Source organism: Haemaphysalis longicornis, unplaced genomic scaffold (genome assembly GCF_048455015.1).
Source record: "Haemaphysalis longicornis isolate Haplotype H1 unplaced genomic scaffold, Haemaphysalis longicornis Haplotype H1 scaffold_3, whole genome shotgun sequence".
Classification (NCBI taxonomy): Eukaryota; Metazoa; Arthropoda; class Arachnida; order Ixodida; family Ixodidae; genus Haemaphysalis; species Haemaphysalis longicornis.
The window spans coordinates 36318591-36341969 of record NW_027526335.1 but is presented as its reverse complement, the minus strand read 5'-3'; the positions used below and the strand labels follow the sequence as shown (position 1 = coordinate 36341969).

The 23379-nt window shown below is 50.9% G+C and overlaps 1 protein-coding gene across 3 annotated transcripts in view; it reads left to right on the top strand.

Annotated features, from left to right (window-relative positions):
• LOC144174299 (uncharacterized) overlaps nucleotides 1–23379 on the top strand; it is a 169393-nt gene that overhangs the window by 88001 nt on the left and 58013 nt on the right. For 2 of the 3 annotated variants that reach the window (XM_077702922.1, XM_077702923.1), the window contains one exon: nucleotides 15683–15775. The exons of the other annotated variant lie outside the window; for it this stretch is intronic. In XM_077702922.1, the coding sequence (XP_077559048.1) occupies nucleotides 15683–15775 (93 nt within the window). The remainder of the gene's footprint in view (nucleotides 1–15682; nucleotides 15776–23379) is intronic. 3 annotated transcript variants of the gene reach the window in all.

The following is a 23379-nucleotide window of genomic DNA, read 5'->3' as shown; positions in this document are numbered from 1 at the left end:
CAACATCTCGAAGAGACGGCGATCGAGACCCTGACTGCAGTCTACTTTAACAAGGTGTGGCAGGAGTGGGAAGTGCCACCCGACTAAGTAACAGAACACGCATTCCTAAGCCAGGCAAGCCAATCAAGATCTAAAAGCTCAGACCAATATCAGTGACGTCGTGCGTGGGGAAACTCATGGAGCAAGTCGTGAACGCCCGCATAGTAGAGTACCTCGAGACGAACGACATGCTACCACATAGCCAAGCAAAATGGAGAAACGAGATAGTTGGTGAACATCCATGAGTGAAACTTAAGCGCAAACTGACACAGAGACGAGAAAGGGAGACGACACCGCCCCCCCCCCCCCCTTTCTCGCCGGTGTCGTTTCCCTTTCACTACTCGGTGTCAGCGCCTAAAGTTCACTCATGCACATAACCAAGTCGGCTTCAGACCAAGGCTGTCCACTTAAGACGCGCTCGTACAGATCCAACACGACCTACTGGACCACACCTAAAAAAAGACAAGGTGGCCATATTAGCCACTGACCTCCTCGAAGCCTTTGATCACGTCTCGCACGAGGCGAAACAGAAATATTCAGGCTCGGGCTAGGAGCAAGAACATTCGCCTACGTTAAATTCTTCCTCACAGGCCGGACGATGCAGCTAGGAACGTCCCATACACACATCTTCGAGCTGCCAGTCAGAGGCACCCCGCAGGGAGCCGTAATCTCGCCTTTACTCTTCAACCACGCAATCCGACGAATGGCCAGCGCACTCCGCAGTACCCACAAACATATCGTCTGCTTATATGAACGATATACGCAGACGATATCACCCTTTGGGTTGACCGGGGCAGCGACACCGACATCAAATGCAGGATAAGGAAATGCGATGAAATAGCCGCGGAACTCGCAATCAATGCGGGCCTCACCTACTCAACTGCCAAATCCAATCTAATGATCCTTCCATGCCACCCCTCTCCCGCTCCCCCTCCCCCGGAGGGCAAAACCGGCCACCCAACTGCCCATCAAAGTCGGCATCGGAGGACAAACCAGGTATACCCATCGCCTTGAGCTTAGAAATATTACGATACAGTCCAACGAACGCACGATCGAGACAGTACGCGTCCTAAGGTTACACACCTAACCGGATCGAACAAAGATTCGCTCGACGCTCTGCTTAGGAGAGGCCATCGCACCGCCCTGCACATTCCCCACTCTGCTTCAACCTGGGCGTTCACAATACCGGAGACGAGATACTAATCGAAGCCTGTCGCGCGGCACCGATAAACAGGCTGCGCAGACGACGACGGGCGGGTCCACACCGCAGCGGATCCAAATGCAACCTCCCGCCCAACACCGACTCCACTGCGGCCAAGAAACATCCGAGGCCTAATCAAGGTCAAACCCCTCCTCAGAAACACAACCCGAACTTCCACACGGGAAGAGAAGAGGCTCACGCGTAGTACAACACACCGCATATGTCGGTGCGGAACAGTGCCCTGACAGAGCGGCCTTCACAATCGCAGGCACCGCATCCGCCACAGTAATAGAACCAACAATCAAAACCCTGAATACGCACGGCAAACCCAACCACTGCAGAAGAAACATTCGTGGCTCTAGCCATAGCCAAGACGCCAACAGCGACCACCGTCCCACCCGACTCCCAGCAGGCGTGCTACGCAACTACAGTTAAACCCGGATATAAAGAAGTCGACAAAAATTCGCAGTTTTTTGTTACATGCAGGTTACGAGTTAAGGGTCGCGTGAATGAAGCAGATACGAAACCAAAATGCTAGACATCAGTGATGGTGAACTCACCCTTCAAGAATTTCTTTTGCAGTAAAAACGGTGTGATTTGCACCTGCGGCTTTCCCACGAGCTTAGTCACACACGGCACTCCGGATCCGATGAAGCAATGTCACTCACCCCCCATATCCTTTGGCACTTTTCGGTGCCTTAACGCATTCCAAGGACCAAACGTATTCTAAGAAGGCGCCTTTTCGTGAACTTGATGCTCTTTTCCGCACTCAAAATTGGTGAGAGGGTGCTGCCATGGCTGGTAAACTCTACTGGGCAGCTACGTTCATATTTCTCGCCGGCGGAGACGACATTTCAAATTGCGAGCTTGTCTTGGAAAGACAAAACTTTTTCGTTTTCTGGCAGCAGAACTCAAATTACACCGACGAAACCGGCACCACAGATATCAGTGCAGACGCGCGACTGCACGCCGACTATCAGGCGGCACCACACCGAACCGGCACCACACCTACTCACGGAAACGCACGTTAGTTTGCGGTGCGGACGAAATTGGCTAAGTTAGGGCATTCCTCCAGTCGATTTTTTTGAAAAAGGGTGAAACACAATGGCTCATCAGCGTAGCGAATTCGTTACGTCAAGGTTAACCGTCCCAACGCCTTCGTTACGCAGAGGTCGAAAACACACCATGTGTCTGGCAATGGGGAACTGAAAAACTGCGTTAAATCCAGAAATTCGTTACATACAGGTTCGTTACATCCAGGTTAAACTTTAACTGTGCTCCGCGCCGCCCGAAATTTCCTTTTGTCGACTCTTCGCGCGTCCTCAACTGGTCAACAGTTTCCCAGACCTGTTCCCGCCAGCGCGTCACGAGGGTCGGACATCTGTCACTTTGGGCAGAACAAAGGTCGTAAACGGAACGTCGCTAGAGTGAACTAGAATAGTTCACTCTAACGTCGCTTGTCCCCTGACCCCTGCCCTTACGCATCTCCGCCCGTCGCAGGCATTCTCAGTGTCGCTTCTAGTTTTCCCGCTTCGTTTCGTAGTTGGCTCTGCCTGTAGCGTTTTAGCGAATGGGAAAATGCGTAAAACAGAGCAAAACCGACGATAAAATTGTTTGTTTAGATAAATAAAAAGCAAAAAAACATGCCGTAGCTGCAAAACAACGCGCGTTCTTTTCTGTTTCTGTTTACTTTTGTAGCTCGAGGTTCGGGTGAACATTAAAGTTGGCGATTATGGCTGCCCAACCAGCTGTTACAAAACACTTTTAACTTTCGGAACACCCCACGAAGGCACGTTTTAATCGTTTCATTACTCTTTAAAAAATAACCAAGTTTTCAGAACACACTGACCACACCGACGCAGTTCGTGTGGGAGCGTCGGTCAGCTATGGGCGTTTATCCGTTTATGTCCGAAGTATACATAAACGAACAGTGTGTTACTGCAAATACGTCCAACTTTTGCTTCGTGTTGGACGAGTTCTAGTCGTTGAGAAAGGTCTTGCTTAGTGTTTATAGCCCCTGTTAAGGTCGCAATGCGTTTGCAAATGGCGCTGAAAACGGCCTCCAAGAAAAGGGGCGACGCCAAGAAACGCTCGGCGTATATAATTATGCCTCTCTCCAAAGAACCCATCAAAGACGAGAAGGGAGCATTTTATTACTCAGCAAGCCTGTAGTGAAGGAGGCTAACCAACAAAATGGGGCCCTACATTTGCCCTGTGTTTCTTCCGTTTCCGGTTCGCTGGTGAGGTGAATTGTACCAACCACGATGCAGCCAGGGATTCGCAATGATGCTGAACGTGTCGTGGGCCTTGTCATTTTCTTCTTGTCGGTAAACGAGTTGTGGCTGCAGCCTGGGTTCCCGCTTCGAAGCGGGGGCGGACTTCCGAAACGGTCAGTTTGATGCGCACGGACGAATGTTCGCGGTGTCGATACCAGTGGGACTTCTCCTGGGAGAGGCTGGTAACACGATGGCCAGCTCACCTCGCGCGCTGTTCTGGAAATAGGCGCGCCCGCTTGCATGGGCCGCTATGAGAAGCGCGCTGTGTCACGAGCGAGGCTCCTAATTGAAGACTGCTCTCGGCGAGCCCGTAATCGCGCTGCTGCTGCTGCTGCGCTGGCCAGGTCCGCCGGAGCAAGGACGGCCGGCCGTGCGAACGCGCGCGGCGGGGCTCGGAAGCGGCGCCATTCTTCCTCGCCGCGGAAAAGAGGTCGCGCCGCGGCCCCCGCGTCAGAGGTCAGCGCTGACCCCTGACCCGTTTTGTTCCGCGCCCAGGATTAGAACAGGATCTGGCGGCGGCGGGATTTGATTAGGGCCGCCCTCGAGGATACGCCGCACGAGGAAGTGCGAGCTGAACAAGCTGCAGGTATCAGCACCCGTGGTTACCGGCCAGCCGATTGTTTCGCCGAGCCGAGGACGACACCGTGGCTCCAGCGCAGGGCGTGTTCCTCTTTTTCTTTTTTCGCACCGCTTTCGTATTCTATGCGCTGCTCAGGTGACGTCAGCTTACTGCTTTCCTCAACTGCGAATTTCTCGTCCCGTCTTTCGTTGAGACGGCGCGCGAGTTGCGCGGAAAGCTTTGCCTTTTTTTATACTCGTTTCTCTACTATCGCGCAGGCTCAGCCACTGGGCTCGAAATCGGGCTCCATACTCCAGGAAAATGTGGAACTTTCTGCTGTGGAACCCCCTATTGAACTATGCGGCCGCGTCTGTCAGTGCACTTCCGATGGTCGTTCCGCTCTCTATCTCTCTATCGCCATCTCCACGAGAGAGAGAGAGAGAGAGAGAGAGAGAGAGAGAGAGAGAGAGAGAGAGAGAGAGAGGGGGGGGGTTCTTAAGAACGGAGAGAAGCGCTAATGTTGAACAATTCCAATGGCAAATCGGGAGCGGTCGCCGAGCTCCGCCGCAGGGCATGCTGCTACCTCGAAGAGCTGGTGCTCCGAAACTGCCAGTGGAACGCACGCGCTCCCGCCGGAGCAAATGCCGAATCATGACGGGAACAGAAGTTTCCCTGCAGCCTTTACGTCGGGTCCTTCCAAAACGTGCGCTTCTTTGCTGGTGTTTTCGTCTTGTCGGGTCTGTAAGTCCCTTCATGGGCTTTATTTTTTATTTTTTTGCCGTGAAGGAACTTTAGTAGCCACGATGGTGTCCAACGGCGCCCGTGACGAAAGTTTCGTCGGCCTTTTCGTAGGCAGGCGAAATAAAAACAACCGCCGAAGGCGCGTTTATACGCCGTGTCCACCCAGTAGTCATTCGAGCTGGGCTCCTCGCAACTTCATTCCCAGTTTCAGCTGTCGCATTTGCTTTTAATGCGTAGCAATCTTTGCCGAGTCCCCCTCAGCCAGCACAGTGTAACGCCTTGCATTTCCACAAAAGGGCAGATTTTGCGGAAGTTCCACCTGTAATCGTTGTAATGGCGTAAATGGAGATAATTGGTCGAACGAAATTTTGAAAAACTGAGAAATACAGAAATATATCAAAAACTACGGAAAATGACGAAGCTTGCAACGCCTTGCATTTCCGCAATAATACAGATTTGGCGAAAGTTCCCCTTGTAGTCGTTATGCTCGCGCAAATGGAAATAAATAGTGGAACGAAATTTTGAAAAACTAGAAAACTAAGAAAAACATTAAAGCCGTTCCACTCAATGTGAAAGTTGTCGGAAATACAGAGCAGTTATTCGCCATAATGGGCTGTAGCGCCGTTATCCGCTCACTTCTGCATTTCAAATATGCCTGCTGCCCATGAAGAGTAGCGCTGGTTGGAAGCAATTGTACGTATATATTGGATATCAAACTCTTGATGTAGGCTCCGTGTTCGTGTTCATGACAGAGGCGGTCCAGGCTCGATGGTGTGCTGGGTCCCCAGGTCGAAACAAGCAAGATTGGGTGAGGGGACGTGCGCTCACTGCTCCGTTCATTTATGTCGAAGCTGGTTAGGGTTACGGAGTCCGTGCGTTCTTGCTCTGAATCCTGAAAAAACGCCTTGTGTCAAAGCGAACTGTCCCCGCGAATCTCTGAAGCGCGAGGCGTTCATGGATATACCTCTGCTGTTTTATTGCATAGCGTCCTTTGCCGAGTACACCCCTCCCCCTATCCCCGCAATGATCTTGTAACGCCTTGCATATACACAAAAATGCAGATATCACGGCAGTTCAACCTGTAATCATTATAAAAGCGTAAATGTAGAGAATTGATAAAACTAAATGTTAAAAATCTAAAAAAGAAATAAGAAAAATATCGAAAATGGCGAACCGTGTAACACGGGAGTCATAGATCGTCTCAGATTGGGTGAAAATGCAGAGGGGTGTCGCGCTAAAGAATGTGGAGTATCAAATTGAGAGTCTCGAGGAGGGAAATCACGTGGGACAAACAAAAAAGTACCTCGTTGTTTGCTGAGGCACTTGTATTAGTTTTTATTAGCATTTGCTAGGTGGGATGAGCTCTCGTAGCTCGGAAAAACACCACGCTGTCGTTGTAAGCAACGACCGCCACCGTACCCAGCTGTTAACTTCGAGCATGCACGCGTGTGTGAGTGTGTGTGTGTGTGTGTGTGTGTGTTTGAGAGAGTGTGTGAGTGAGAGAGAGAGTGAGAGAGTGTGAGTGAGAGAGAGTGTGAGAGAAAGAGTGAGAGAGTGCGAGAGAGAGTGAGTGAGAGACTGAGAGTGAGTTAGAGTGTGAGTGAGGGTGAGAGGGTGAGTGTGAGAGTGAGAGTGTGAGTGAGAGAGTTAGAGTGTGAGAGTGAGTGTGAGTGAAAGTGAGAGTGTGAGTAAGAGTGAGAGAGTGAGAGTGTGAGGGTGAGTGAGAGTGAGAGCAAGAGTGTGAGTGTCAGTGTGAGTGAGAGTGTGAGTGAGTTGGTGAGAGTGTGAGTATGAGTGAGAGTGAGAGTCAGAGTGTGAGTGAGAGTGTGAGTGAGTGTGAGTGTGACTGAGAGTGTGAGATAGAGTGTGAGTGAGAGTCAGAGTGTGAGTGAGAGTGTGAGTGTGACTGAGAGTGTGAGATAGAGTGTGAGTGTGAGTGTGAATGTGAGTGTGAGTGAGAGTGAGAGTGAGAGTCAGAGTGTGAGTGTGACTGAGAGTTTGAGATAGAGTGAGAGTGTAAGTGAGAGTGAGAGTGAGAGTCAGAGTGGGAGTCAGAGTGTAACTGAGAGTGAGAGTGAAAGTCAGAGTGTGAGTGAGAGTCAGAGTGTGAGCGTGAGTGAGAGTGTGAGTGAGTATGAGTGTGAGTGAGAGTGTGAGTGAGTGAGCGTGTGAATGTGAGTGTGTACCTTTTGCTATATACCTTTTGCTATATCCTCATAATTATAACCAGAAAGCATTTTTATATTTGTCCCACGTGATCCACCTCCACGGGACCACGTGATCCACCTCGACGAGAGTGTGAGTGAGTGAGTGAGCGTGTGAGTGTGAGTGTGTACCTTTTGCTATATACCTTTTGCTATATCCTCATAATTATAACCAGAAAGCATTTTTATATTTGTCCCACGTGATCCACCTCGACGGGACCTTTAATTTGATACCCCACACACCCTAGCAGGGTCATATGGAATTCATACCAGTCAAACTAACCATGACTCTCATGACTGTAACCAGGACGTATTATTTAAGTGTCCGACGTGATTCCCCTAACTGGAACCTTCACTTTGACGCCCCACATGCTTCAGCGGCCTCACCTTGAATTTAACCCAATCTATGACTCATAATGACTATCTCATGATTCGAACTACGAAGCCTTTTTTATTTGTACCACGTGATTCCCCTCGTCAAGACCGTAAATTTGATACCCTACACTCCCTAGCGGGGTCACTTCGAATTGTACCCCAATATAAGACTCGCCATTGCAATCTCATGGTTATGATCAGGAAGCATTTTTGTATTTCTCACACGTGATTCCGCTCATCAAGACAATTAATTTGATACCCATCACATCCTAGCGGAATCAATTTGAATGTTAAACCAATCAATGACTAACCATGACTATCTCATGATATAGCCCTACCACATTTTTGTCCCACGTGATTTCCCTTATCGGAACCTTCAATTTGATGCCCCGGACTCCCAGTGGCATCATTGTGAATTTTAACCTAATTTATGACCCATTTTGACTATGTCATAATAATAATCAGGGAGCACGTGATTACCCTCATCGAGACCTTTAATTTGATACGCCACACGCCCTAGCGTCATGAACTTGAATTTTAACCGAATCTATGACTTACCATGACTACGTCATGATATATCCATAACGCATTTTCGTCCCGAATGATTCCCCACATCGAGACCTTGAATTTGATTCCCCACATGCCCTCGCAGCGTCATTTTGAATTTTAACCCAATCTATGACTGCCTGATGACTACAATCAGGAAGCATATTTTTATTTACCCGCGTGATTCCGTTAATCCGGACCTTTCATTTGATACCTTACACGCCCTACCCTCATCAGTTTCACTTTTCACCCAATCTAATGTGGTCATTATTTTGTCTTAAGGGGCGCTGCCCAGTCAATTCAGCTAATTCATTTGAAACAGCTGAAAGGACATCCCCCGCCCCCATTTCCCCCCGGCTCTCACCTCTTCCTTTGTGACCCCTAGTATATCAAGCCGTTAACAGTAGCAGGCGAACAACCAGCACTCCAGCGCCGCCGTGTGCTTTCCCACCACCCTTTCTCACGCTCTTAGTGGATCCGTCAGGAGGAAAAGTTAAGACAACCCTTTTTTATGACCTAACCAGTCTATTATCACTCACGCGCCCAGCCGCGAAAATTAGGTATACAGCAAGTGCTTATGGCCATGAAAATTCAACTCGAAACTAAAAAAAATCAGACATCCGATCATGCAGATCGCGATTGGTGCCGTACCCGCAGGTAACCTGAATTCTGAGCCCGCAGTGACGCATGAAACTTAACAGCCAACCATAGCTGCCTGCTAGGCTACTCATATGTACTCAAACTCTAAATGGACTCAAAACTCATATGTACTCAGAACTCAAAATGTACTCAAAACTCATATGTACTCAAACTCAAAATGTACTCTAACTCAAAATGTACTCAGAACTCAAAATGGACTCAAACTCAAAATGTACTCAGAACTCAAAATGGACTCAAACTCAAAATGTACTCAGAACTCAAAATGGACTCAAACTCAAATTGTATTCAGAACTCAAAATGGACTCAAACCCAAAATGTACTCAGAACTCAAAATGGACTCAAACTCAAATTGTATTCAGAACTCAAAATGGACTCAAACTCAAAATGTACTCAGAACTCAAAATGGACTCAAACTCAAAATGTACTCAGAACTCAAAATGGACTCAAACTCAAAATGTACTCAGAACTCAAAATGGACTCAAACTCAAATTGTATTCAGAACTCAAAATGGACTCAAACCCAAAATATACTCAGAACTCAAAATGGACTCAAACTCAAAGTGTACTCAGAACTCAAAATGGACTCAAACTCAAAATGTACTCAGAACTCAAAATGGACTCAAACTCAAAATGTACTCAGAACTCAAAATGGACTCAAACTCAAAAGGTTCTCAGAACTCAAAATGGACTCAGAATTCACTAGGTCTCAGGCGTACTCAAACTCAATCGGACTCAAACTCAGTCGGGATCACTCGGCTCAAACTCACTCAAGCTCAAACTCACCATGCCACACTAGCCTCGCGCTCACTCAAACTCAAACTCACGCGTGAGTCTGAGTCCAAATGAGTCTGAGTGAGTGGACTCATGAGTGAGTTCGCCGACCTCTGCCTCCCTCACCGCACACTTTCGGGGAGCGCTGGCTCGCGCTGCCACGGCGAACCGCCCCTCCCCTCCCAATTTCGCGACACTCTTCTCCTTTGATTTCTTACATCGTTCGCTTTTTCTTTCACGCGTAGGTCTTGTCATCGTTCACTCGGTAATGACGACGGCGACGCGGCTCAGCCCAGAGACGGACGACAAAGGGCTGAGCCCTAAAATATATAAAAAAAACGGAAACTGGCGAACAGTGTAACGCCCTACAATAATGCACATGTCGCCAAAGTTCCACCTTTCATCGTTGTAATAGCGTAAACGGGGGTAATTGGTCGGACAGGATTTAGAAAGACAAAAAAAAATTAACTGTAAAGAACTCACACTCAAGACAAATGGTGTAAGAATGCTACGCATTAGTAGACAATTCTGTGAATTTCTGTAGAATTTTTCGTGAAGCAGCAAGTATGAACACGACTCTGCGTGCAGCATTTATTTTCCTGGTGTTACTGCGGCCCCTGCGCGTATTTGTCGGAGCGGGCGCCATGGCGATTCGAAAACAGGAGTATAGCGGAAGCAGACGGAAACGACGTCACAGGGGAATACAAAGCCTAGGTCCGCGAGTTCCGGCCGACTCCGCCGTTTCGGGAGAGCAACTTTTCTTGCTCCACGGAGCGATCTCGGCTGCGACGGCGCTCTCGATCTGCCATTGGAAGAGGAGTGGGTTGCTCACGATCTGCAACCCAATCTTCGGAGCAAAAACGTTGCTCCGGAAGTGCTCCGGATCTGCCGTTGGAGTTAAACGGAGATCAGCTGACTTGCCCTAGTAATGCGGAAGAGAGAAGAAGGATGAAATAAACGAAAAGAAGAAAAAAATCCCGGGCCATTTCCACTGACGTGAAACCTGGGGATGGGCGAAGCATGCAGTTTATAAGTGTGTTCTAAGATGGTAATTCTCTCTCTCTCTCTTGCCACACGGCGTGCGATGACTGGACGCCGGAGAAGCGCCGGTGGGAGGAGCAATCCCGCGCTTGCTGAGGCAGTGGCGCCCTCTCTTGCGTTGAACCGGATTTAAGGGATAAGATGAGACACACTGGTCGTAAGTTGTCTTCGTGTCACACGCCGCAGCATGTGTTCTAGCGCAAGGCGTTGGGACACGAGTGTCCCGGTGTGTTCTTTTAGCACGCGTTACGTTCTAGTGCGAGGCGTTGGAAAACGAGTGTCCCGGTGTTTTAGTACCGTGACTACAGGAGACGACGACGGGAGACGCCGACAACCCGAGCCCCAAAGGTACTTCGCCCCTAGAAAGGAGTTAGCTTGTATGTTTGAGTTGGTCACGAAAAAGTTTAGATGGTCTCATAGGGTGGTGATATTTGGTGTTCAATAGTCTCAGCGACACAGTGGAAACAATCAAACAATGTGGCTAGCGCTTCTCACTTAAGTGGCCATAATCCAAAAAGTGCGCTTAGAGTTGAGAAACTGCGGTTGAAGCTAGGTCTTCCTGTTTCGTACCTTCACCTGCAAAGAAAGCTGTTCGAAGTGCACGCGACCCGCCTTTGGCGCTGCTGCTGCTTCTTCTGCCCGCCGCGCGATTCCCCAATCGCGCTCTTTCTGACCACAATTTTTTTGTATCGCCGATTTTCTGCACCGCACAAGGCGCGCGCTTGAAATTCAACATAAACAGCTGAGATAGCTTGATATTTCATTGACAGGAGTGTCTGTGAAACAAAAGCCCTGGTTAAGCTGTGTGCCAGTTGAGCGCTTTCGTATGCGTCGACTAGCGATGAAAGAAGCGGCCGTTCTTGGCGTCGCAGCTGCGGCCTTTGGCCGCCTGTCTACGTGCACACTGGCGGCCGGCAAATGGCGCAGTTGCCGGCGCCATTTGCCGGCGACAACTGCCGGCGCCGGCAGTTGTCGGCGGTCATCTGCTGGGTGCGCTTCGGCATCGTCGGGAAGCCACATTGAGGTCGAACGTCATATACTGTGCCCCTCAGGTAGCGAACTCGGGGCCGACACTTCAGCCTGGTCGGTCTTCAAGACCTCTCTTACCCAAGTATTTAGGCTGTGTGTAAGCTTCACGCTGAGTGGCGGTGCACATGCAACCGTCGCAAGCTACATCGTTTACCTGCGCAGGCGTGTCAACCGGTCGGAGATGACCATCATGGCGGCGTCTAGGCCTCTCAAACGTCGCTTGGAAAGAGCCCGCAAACTGCACCCAGCGGTGCCGGAGCTGCTCCGAAAGCAGCCTGTCCTCACTCCGTGACTGGATGCAGGACACGTCTCGGCGCTGGGCGTGCTCTTGAACCGTCCTCGCTTCTTTCGCGCACTGAGGACGAGGAGCTCTCTCATACGCCAGAACTCTTCTTGTGCGGCAGAGCCTTTACAAAAGGTTGACAACCTTCTTATGAAGGAGCAAGCTGCTGACCACGCGCCTTTTAGCACTCTGCGGGTACTACAGAGCGGAGACTGCGGGCGAGCTCCGAAGGTGCGGGAGAAACGCCTCCCACTTGAGCCTCTCTGGTGGCGCAGAAGGCGCTTCGTACGCCTTGGTACTCGGCCCGTCCTTCGTCAGTGCACGAAACGATGCTTGCTCGCTAGAATCGGTGGAGGTTTGTCCTGTTCATTTCTCAAGGACAACATGGGGACAGCGGGAAATGGTGATTCGCTAATGCGCGATCGCAGATAACACGGAGGGCAGAAAGCTTTGAAGAGGCCCCTGCGGCCACCGGCTCAGTGGTGACCGGTAAAAATCGCGAAGGCTCACGGGTACGTCGTCTGCTCCCGCCACTTCCGGTTTGAGAACTCTCCTAGCCTCTCGTACGCCGGCGATTCTCACGCGCGTGTGTGCGTTTTGTTTATTTGTCACAGGGCGCCTGCCTTTCAGAGAAAGCCCCAGGAGGTTCAATCGTTGTTATTTGTTGAGTGCGATGCATGAGCGTTTTTTTTTTTCGGTGGAAACAGGTAAACAACAAGCACACACGCGCGTGAAAGCCGCCGGCGTACCGGGGGGCCAGGAGAGCCCTAAACCCGGAAGTGGGGGGGAGAAGGCGACGTACCCGTGAGCCTTCGTGCGTTTTACCGGTCACCTATCGGGAGAATTGTCAAGTCTAGTGTCGTGGAAGTCAGGTGGTTTTTTCACGTTCATCGAAGGCCACTGGAAACCGCATCCTAACGGTGCCGGAGACCGGCCCACGTCACTGCGCGGCCCATCCGGTAGCCAATGGTCGGTAGACGGGGACGAAGCAGACGACAGCGGAGTGAGCGGAGGAGGAGGACGCGGCGTTGGCGCGGAAAAAACCAAGCAAGAAAATGCGGCCTTCAACATGGTGTTTCCGGATTCAGTAGAAATGACGTTGGTGCCTCTCCTAAGCCTTTCTTTCCTCCATGACAGTTAACGTCAGAAGCCTTGGAAGTGTTGCACGGAAACGAAACCAAAACTAGTTTGGACAACTCCCCAAAAAGAAATCATTACAAGTATATTCCGACACATGCTTGTTTCCAATACTACTGTTTTTTTTTCTAAAGCTAGAAATAAGATTTACACAAAGAGAAGTGCGTATGCAGTAACTTCAAAATCTTGGACATCGTCCAATCATATCGCAAGACGAAGACGCGTCATTTCGCATCACTGCTGTTGTTGTTGCGGCCGCCGCAGATGTCGCCCCTTACAAAAATGCTTTTTTACATTCTGTAGACGTTCTGTTGACATCCTACCAACTTTATTGCTATCCTACATACTCTTACATTCTATTGACAGTCGTCTGTAAAAAGTCTACTGAATGTATGTTGACACCCGTCTGTTGACTGTTGTATGTAGAAAGTCTACTTAATTCACGTTGACATTTGTCTGTTGACGGTTGTATATAGAAAGTCTACCTCATTTTTGTTGACATTTGTCTGTTGACGAGCTTCTGTAGGATGACCACTAAAAGTGTTTTGACACGCTTTGTCTCAAGTTGAATTTAACGCAAACATCTTTTTCCTTCGTCCTGGAGTCCGATTTCAATTAATTCATATTGGTTTTTGCTAAATACCAGGACAGGTTCACAATATTTGGGGACAAACTATTTACTTGACTTTAACCAAATTACGTTACTTTGTTTGAATCAGGTTTTAAACACACACACACACACACAAACACACGCGCGCCCGAGCGCCTGCACGCACGCACGCATGTACGCACACAGACACACATACTCTCTCACACACACACACACACACACACACACACGTATCTTTCTCTCTCCCTCTCTCTCTGCATGTATCTTAACACTTGTGCAGCCCGAGAAAAAAAAAAGTAGCAAAAGGGAGCAACTTTCACTGTTCGTACCTCGAGCCGCGCAGTTTCTCCCTCGGAACAACCAGTTCGTCCCTCAGCCGCACGGGTTGGTACTTCACGACCCGCTCGCTTTCACTCTTCACGGTGATCAACATGACTATTCAGCGGTTCCGAACAAGCGCCAGCCAGCGGCATCAACCACGCGCAACCGCTCGTCACTGTGTTTTGATTTGCGCAAGCTAAGTGCCATGCATGGTTGAAAGGAACGAATTATGCCAGTAAATATTTCGCGACAGACTACTGGACGTGTCTCCAACAACGGCGATAATCTAAAATCACCTGCTATGCCCACCTAATACGGCCGGCGCAGATGTTTTGGTCGCTCTCGGCCAACCGCCAGCGGTGCCCCTCCCTCTTTGCGTACCTCCGGGAGAAACGCGTCAATCACCGGAGGCAGCCGAAACGCGGCGCGCAACCCATTCCAGATTTCCGTTTTGTTTAGTTACAGCTTGCAACAATAAAGTAAACATGAAGATATGTGCAATTGCTTACGTTCCAGTGTTTCGCGGTATTATATTTTGGAAATAATAACGCGTAGTTTTGTAAACATGCAATGAGAGGCGCGCCTCACCGCGGCATCGGCATCCCGCGGCTGGCGGGTATATATACATGAAGTGCACTGCTAGCATTTGTGCGGTGTCGGTGTCCTGCTTGCAAGCGCTTGTGGTTTCTCGGATGTAGTACGTTTGTGAGCTGGGGTTGTGTTGTTTGTTGTGTTGTGTTTCAGAAAGTGCGCGTGTGGATGTGTGGCTCCGCAAAATGTGAACCCTCGCAGACGAGGTTCCCGAGGCCTAATCTGTTTCTGCTTTCTTTTTTTTTTTTCATTTTTGCTCCCACTAAACGATTTTTTAAAGGGCAATAATGACGACGTTCTATTAAGCTGTATTGACACCACGGTCTAGGAATGGCCGGCTTTTCTCACTGCATCACGTTTCGAATATCCTGTCAGAAACGCTTCGGTTAGCAACAGCGATTGAGTATAAAGTCTACAAAAAACTTTCTGTAGAAAGTCTACAGAAACGTTTCAGTTCAAACACGGTGGCCAATGGTTGACAAAAAGTTGGTAGGCTGTTGCTAGGAAGTCTATAGACAGTGAGTAGACAGTCTACTCAATGTTGGTAGCTTTTGTCGACTTTTGTCAACAAACATTGAACTCAATGTTGGTAAAAATTTTTATGAGGGGCGTGGTGTTTTAAGTGCGAATGCACTTTATAAGCGACCCCAAACCATCCACCGCCGGCGTCGGCGGCGGCGTCGGCGTCCGCAGTGCTCTTTAAAGAAGAAACAGCATCCGGCGCCAGGTTTCGATCCGAGGACTTTGCGGGCCGCAGCCCGACGCTCTACCGAATAAGCCACGGACGCGACGCTGATATTGTCAGTAACGCGCCTTATATCTTTAACGCATTCAAACTACGTCGTCAGCGGCGTGCGTTGGCGACTCAGCGGCGTTATAGCAGCTTGATAACTGCGTGGTGTACACGTGATACTACAAACCCGATGGAAGAGATGGAAGAGAAGGCGGCGAGGCGGTGGGCTGCGGGGGCCGAGCGCAAGCGCCGCAAGCGGGCCGACAACCGTGCATTCGCACTTTCACATTCTCCCCCTCGGGGAAATGCGGGGGAATTTTTTCTTCTTTCAGGCTTCATAAATTAAATTCTGCTTTATCGACTGAATAAACGATGAAGATTGTGTATTTCAGCCCGCTTATGCAATGCAAACACACACAGAAGTTTGCGCGAATCCACTTCACTGTCCGTTTAAGTTTAGGATTGTCAAGGCTGCCAGTGCCATAGTTTGGGAGAAGTTGGTTGTTAAGTGGCGGCGCGCCCGGTGAGCGGGCTCAGTGACCAGCGCGACGCCTTTTCCACCGCAGGTCTGGCGCTGGCTCTTTTCGGCTCGGCGGCGGCGGCGAAGCGCCTGGAGGAGCCCCCTGGCGACGTCCTCCGAACGTCGCCGGCCCTCGCGGGTAAGTGCGCCGCGACCGCTGCATCGAACAGAAAGGGAATCACGCCCGTGTACTGCGCGGGAGCTATAAACCCTTTTCGCCCACCCCCGAGACTCCGCCCCATTAGCCGAGAACTGCGCGACTACCCGGTGCGACTGTGCGACATCATCAGCATGAAATGCATGCCGAGGGTGTGGTATGGACTCAAATAGTGAAGGGAGAGGAAAGAGGGCTATATTGAATAATAGGGATGAAATTACCGAGCCTTGGGGTGTCCCCTTTGTCGGAGTGTTGAAGGTGGGGGATATATGTGGGCCGAGTAGGAGTTTTGGCGTCCGATTTGTGAGGAACGTTCTGACGAAGCTGTTTAGCTCCACAGTTGGTGTTAATGAGGTTTTCTAGGATGGCTACATGGGTGACATTGTCAAAGACCCACTTTATATCTACGGTCAGTACGGCTCAGGGTGTCGAGCGGCTGAGATGATCTATGATGTGCTCTTTTAGTTGTATAAGAACATCCTGCGTCGAGAGATTTTCACGAAAGCCAAACATAGTGAGGGGGAAAAGTACTTGTTCTTTTAGGTAGGCTGTCAAGCGTTGGTGCACTAGGTGCTCGAAAAGTTTTCCAATGCACGATTTCAGTGAGATGGGGCGAAGCGATGTTGGGGAAATGGGCTTGTTGGGTGTTGGGATTAGGGTAATGCCAGAATGTTTCCACTCAGCCGGCAAGGTTCCCTAGTCCCAATGATGACGGAGCGGTTCTAGAAGCGAATCTTGAGCGTCATGGTACAAGTTTCTGAGCAGTCGGTTGGTGATCCCGTCTCTACCCGGCGTTGGGTTTCGGGTGAGACGTGCTAGTGCTTGCTGGAATTCTGATTCTGTGCAAGGAGCGTCCAGTTCGCTATTGGGCTGCTCCGTGTAGTCAGTTGATACAGGGGCCGGATACGCTGTAGTGTGACCGAAGAGGTGAGATTTGATAGTTTGCAGGAGTTCTCCGGGTGTAGAATCACGGTTTATGATTAGTCGATGGATCTTGGTGTTAGGCATGAGTAAAGATCGTTTCCCCGAAGTCCGGTGTCGATCAGGAACCCAATCGCCCGGGCTCCGGTTGATTTGGCAGGAGGCTGGCAGGGCGATGGTGTTGAAGTTCTTGGAGGCGGCGGTCCAATTGACGAACTCGAGGCGTTGGGGTTGATTAGGTGAAACGGAAGTTTATATACAGCTATTTACAGTAGGATAACTGAGTGCATGAGTAATAAAAAGAAAAACTTCAAACTTCCGCTAGACGCTAGCTCCGAGTGCGCACAAATCACTCGAGCTCCTCAACTTCGTCTAACTCTCCTATTCTCGGAGCGTACACAAACCGCTCGAGAAACAACGGCCAAGACCCTGTCTCGCCGCAAGATCCGTCTAGTTGCCCGGTACGGCGCTGTACCCTTAACCTCCGACGCGATCTTAACCTCGACTAGGGGGCTCGCAAATCCCAACCTAGCTTTAACGGTCGAGACTCCTTGTCTCGCCGGGAACTGCCAGCTCAGCGCTCAGACAAGAACGATTTCCAACGGCCAAGTTCGGCCTTATAAAACCTCGAGATCACACTCTCTCGGGAACGCCCCTGTAGCGTTCGTACACGCGTATGGGAGTGCCCGAATTCACATAGACAGCTGTCACTCAGCACGCCACGGAATATTCATTGAGGCGCCGCCACCTTCGGGTCAACGGCACGCTCGCGGACGAGCAAGTTCGGGCGACCCCGCGGGGTGAAAGCGAAAGACGGCGACAGTGCGTCATGCTAACCAGGGCGCGACAACAATAGAGACACGCCGGTAATCCCACCACCTCCGCGCGTAGAGCGGACGTTCCTGGAATCCGGCGGCGCTGTTTGCTTTCTCAATGGGGGATTATCCTTGAGGTATGCGGTGGGCCAGACGATCCGCCTCCCGTGCGCGCCGTGACGAATTAGCGGTGGTTGCAGCGCAGTGTCGGCAGTGCTACGTCGCCAGACAGAGCGGCGCGTTCTCACGCGCAGCCCGGGCGCCCGGCTGCTAATCTCATAAGTGGACCTTACAGCATGGATCGGGATTTGGTGTTGTCGATGAGGTTGCGCAGTATATGCGATGTGCGTTTGGTACTGACGGTGCCGCTCAACTGGTCACAAAACAAGAGCCAGTTTTGCTGTTGAAGTGTTTTGGCGTAGTCTTGAGCTTGTTGGGTGAGTTGTGCTATGCGCTTAATTTATTGTTGCGGAGCTGAAGATGTGGAGGAGATGCGGGTCTACGTCAGGGTTGGTCTGTGGGGGCTATTTCTTGTGTGTGCTTCAGCACGAGTTTGTTGAGCGCTTCCGTCCGTTCCCCGATGGGTGGGAGAGGGGTGGGGTCACCTCTGAATTCTGGCCAGGCGATGACTCTAGCCTTCCCCCTCCTGATTGGAGTGGGTGCGACCGTAATTGTAACAGAGATTAAGTAGTGGTCGCTGCCTAATGTGTCCGGAAGGCGAGTCCACTGTACGTTTAACGTGTGCTCGCAAAAGTGAAGTCGGGTGTTGTATCCCGTGCCACACTCATGTTCAATCTGGTTGGTTGGGTCAAATCGCGGCATAGTATTCGTAGCTTCGGAGGCGGGGTCCGGGGTGTTCGTCTGTTGTAGGGCGACAATGTCCGGGGGTTTTGGAGGATGTAGAGGCCAAATTGGTCTTGCTTGCTGTTGTACGATCTTCATTTCTATTGGTAGATGGTGAGGGTCGGCGCCGGGGCGGTTCATTACGAGTGACTTGATGGGGTCGCGGGGAAAGGCTGCTGCCGTCATGTCGATGGTATTTCGGTTTTCGTGATGAGGCTAGGGATTGGGACCTGACTGGTGACAGGGCGGAGATCACCCTTTTCAGTTTGAGCTGACGTGCTGTAAGTGCTTCCACTGTTCGTGTAGAGGGAGAGGATGCTTCGGCCAGGGTTTTTGTAATGATGTCCAGCAGAGTGTCAAACGCTCATCGAGCTGCTCGGGCTCCGGGGACGGGAGAGCGCGGAGAGAGGAGGAGGTGTGTTTGTTCACTTTTTCTGTGTGGGCATATTTAGGCGCGCCTGAAATTCTTTTTGTTGCTGGGTGAATTTGTTTAGCAAGGTTTTATGGAACTCCAGCAGCGGGCTCCTGGCGCCGCTGCTGCTGTTGCAGACGGGCCTGAGACTGGGCTGGCTGCTGCTCTCGTGCTGGCTGGGGTGGCGGAGTTGGAAGATGCCTTTTGGGACGCTCTTTGCTGGCAGTAAGGTGTGGTTGATCACAGAGTTTGCCCTTTGGAAGGCAGGTTGGGGGGGGGGGGGGGGGTTAGCTACGCTGCACTTAAGGACAGTTTGTGGTCTTGGGGTGGGGGCACACGTCCCGGCGGTGGCCCACCTCTCTGCACTGTTGGCATACTTGATCCACCCGCCTGTACGGGCGGCAGCGAATGAGTTCGCACCCCACTTTCAAGTAGAAGCGTACCTTGGTTTTATGGAAGGTCAGAAGGGCGGAAGATGCCGGCCGATGCAGTAGCCTTGCATGAATTAGGTGAGGGTTGTTGGCAGCAGTCAGTTCGAGTAGGGCGTCACTGGCGATGTCCTCAAGCAGGCCGTAGATTACTCCGCGGGATGTTCCGGGAGGGGGCTTCATGTAGGCGGTGATTTGGTTTTCCCGAGACTGATCGTTGTTATTCGTGAGAGGACGGTGGTGATATCGGGGTCTGGGGTGCCGGCTACGACGATGTTCTGGGCAGATTGGGATTGGATGGTAACCCGTTCCAGGAACTGCGCCCGAGGGAGACCGCTGTAGGTGATCAACCCTTGTACGACGTCTCGCGTGGCCCAAGCTCCGACTGGCCGGACGGTTCTTGGTCGATAGACGGGGATGTAATGCGCGTCAGGAGGGTGGAATGGTGTATGCCGGCACGCGAGCCCTGGCTGCAGAGTTGACATTCGGCGTTGTTGGAATCTCGGCTGGCGCTTTGCGGAGAGCTTGGCGGGCTCGCGCTGAGACCAGCTCGGTTCACGGTTTGAGCCGCTGGATCGTCCGGTCGCTGGATTCATCATACTTCATGGCTGCTGGCGTTATTCCGGAGCTCGCCATCGTGTTTGGTCAGTGATAAGCCTTGGCGGGGAGGCCCCTACCACATAGACCGTAGGAGGCCTAGCGGCGCTGCCGGCGTGGTGAGGGAAGTTTCTGGGCAGATGTTGCTCCTCGATTGTCTTTGGGGGTCGTCCTGGTGCGCAAATGTTCCGCTGGACTTCACGGAGCCAATGGTGAAGTTTTGGGCGTGGTAAGATGATACAGGCCGCTTGTAAGCGACAAAATCGGGAGCTGAAGTGAGGCACGTGCGTCACGTCAGCCCCATGGTGGGATTTTTTTTTTTTTGCCTCCTTTTTTTTTTTTTCGGGAGTAGTTTGTCTCGGTGGGTTAGATGGCTCATCGGTGCGCGAAGTTGGCCTTGACAAAAAGCTCCAGTGAGCACCTTAATAACGCGGCACACAGCTGCATCAACAGCATGGACGAGCGAAATCGTCGGTGCTAAACGTGCACACCGCTTTACGGAACGTATAAAATGCAGTGTGTCAACACTATTCATTTTTACCTGATGTTGATAAATGTTTTCTTTTTCTCCTCGGATTTCTCTTGACATATTTAAATGGGTCGCAGTGCGCCGAAACAGGGAGGCAACCATGAAGCGAAAACAGTAGGTGGGGGTGACGCCGACCCGCGTGTATACATTCACGCGTGCGGCTGGTCGCGGCAGCCGTATTTCCGCCCAGTCGTGCATCGCATCGGGCCGCTCCGTCGGACACATGCCCATCGTCCTCAGCCGCGAATCCAGCAACAGTCGCATCGGCGGGCACGCAACTCAGAGAAGTGGTCGCCACTGATCGCGGGACTTGTCGGCGAAGCTGCTGCGACTGCAGCGGAAAAATTTTTTGTGACTGGGCTTCCTTGGCTCGCATGCGTGGTTGGCTCGGCGCCGCTGCTGTGTTGCGCGACGTTTCTCCTTCCTCAGCACCTGACCGTACGTGCCTTAGTAGACAATCCTCTGTAATGTGCACTAATGCGCAGAATTACTTCACTAATATTCATTCTGAGTTGACTAATGCGCAGAATTCTTACTCCGCTTGTATTCATTCCGAGTTGCTAACAGCCACATTTGGCTATGAGTAGCCAAATACGTTGAGGTGTTATAGTTTTCAATCTTTCTTTTGTTTATTTTAACCAGTGATACACATTTGCACAATCACAGCAATGAAGAGCGTTGATTTCCGCTATTTTCTTTTTTTCCGCAGATGCAAGGCGTAATGCACGGCTGCTCCGTTTTAGGGATTTTTTATTCCAGTTTCCGTCGTTCATTGTCGGTTTTTATTATTTTCGTTTTTTGGGGGAGGGGGTAGGTGCATTTCGCAAGCTCCCATTTATAGTGTTTAAATTTTTCTTTTGTCCTTTTTGAAGGTCTGTACGACGTTTACGCTACTGTAACGATTAAATGTTCTAACTCCGCCCATTATGCATTTTTGTGCAAACAAAAAACCACAGCCCCAACAGTGTACTGTTAGGACTGTGGTGGTACTCCGCGAGAAAAATGCTGAGCAATATTAAAAATGCTGGCGTGGGCCCAGCCCAAAGACGCGGGTTTGATATCCGGCCGCGGCGGCCGCTTTTTTGATGAAGTCGAAAAGCAAAAACGCCCGTGTGTTCGAGATTTCGGCGCACGTTAAAAATCCACAGGTAGTCAAAATTAATCCGGAGCCCTCCACTACGGCGCGCCTCATCGCCTGTTGAACGTCGGCGCGGCAACCCCATAATCAATCAATCAATCAATCAATCAATCAGTCAATCAATCAATCAATCAATCAATCAATCAGAATAGGTGTGGGATGGGGTGCTTTTGGCAAGCACTTCCTACTAATGAAGAGTAGGCTATCTCTGTCTACCGCTTGGTTAAATGAGTGTTACACAACCACCACCAGTGCGTATTGCCGGTGCTGGCTTGCGGGCCGGAAACTTGGCACCATACCAATAATTGTTTTGAAGGAAGGTCAGCCCAGCGCGGTGGAGCAGAGGGCCATGATGGAAGTCAGGGAACTAGCTCGAGGGGGAAGGGGGGAAGACATCGTACTCCAAACTAGGTAAGCTTGCGCTGGCCATGCTGCGAGGCGAAATGACCACCGGTGTACCACCACCCGCTGAGGAGGAGCAGACCGCTAACTCGGGGGGCGGGGGGGAGCTTGGAGGTCAGTGAGGGAGGTCTCCGTTCTGCCGATGATGATGATCATCACCTTGTTGTGCTCCCTCCAACTGTCACATTCCCCTTGTCAGCCTCGTTTAGCTGGCGCTGCTTGACCATGGCCTCCGCATTGTCGACGCGCAGTGAGAGTCAATCGATGCGAGGCGCGTCCCCGCTGTATCGCTGCTGGCCGACGGCCAGCCCTGCTGCGCTGCTAACATTAAAGGGAGAGGAGCAGCTCGGCTCCCGCTTCGCCAGATCTGCCTTTGGCAGCTTGCTAGTCATAGATCGTTTCGAGGCTTTGTGGAAATCGATTTGAAGCTGGCCGTAGGCGACTACTCCATTCCGTCCGCTGTGGTTAGCGAATTCCCCCTCTCCCCTAAGCAAGCATGTTATTACAAGAGTGTTAAGCTGATCTCATTCGTATGACGCTTACAAATTCATGACCCCCGGGCTTCAAATGCATCGTGTACCCATACAAAAAGTTTTACAGATACACGAAAATGTTCCTAACGGGGTAGTTTCCTTCTTTTATATCGTACCTTGTCATATATGTCATAAATCATTTCTTTACTAAAATAAAAAGTACGCGAGAAACACATTTTGGTTTATCTCGTTTTCAGAGATGGCGCTTGCTGTCTAGCAAGCGAGAGTGTTTTTGATTTCAGTTCAGAAATGACATATTTCCAAAATAAGCAAACTATAGGCCGTTTGGAGCATTTTCTAATATCTGCAGAATTTTTCATATAGGTGCACGATGGTTCATAAGCCCGTGGGTCATCAAGTATTAAATCCCGAAGGAATGTAAACAGGTCAGTTTTCCGTAATCGTTCCTCATCAGAACTGTATTGACCGGGGAACGGCCGGCTAAAGATAGCTCAGCAGAAACACCCTAACCTGCTGACTTGGGTATAAGTGCGTAACGCTCTGCAGCGATCTATAGCACTTGCCAGCGCACGCAGCAGGTTTCATTGGCACGTTCCCGTTTAAAACTTGGCACAAGGGCTGTTCGAAAAGACGCAGAGTGGGCTCCTACGTCGCTCTTCTAGATTCGAACCGGAGTGGACGCACGGGAAACCCTCGATAGCCGTGCCCTGGCGATGCTAAAATCTAGCCTCGGGCGTAGATACAACCTATGCCTGAATGGGAGATCCCGATTGCGTGCGGAAATGGAGCATGCATGGGTGGCAGAGGTTGTTCAGCTTGATTCGGCTGCGAGCGCACTCGGTCTTCTGGCAGCGGCGTGTCCCGACGGCGCGGCCCGCCTCGGGCACCGGTCGAGTCACGCGGCGGCGGCAAGTCGTGACTGTGCGATATGGGCCGCTCTCTCGCCCGGCCAGTGCAGACACGCGCTCGCCATGTACTGCGTATACGCGCATGAACGCTCGGCGAAA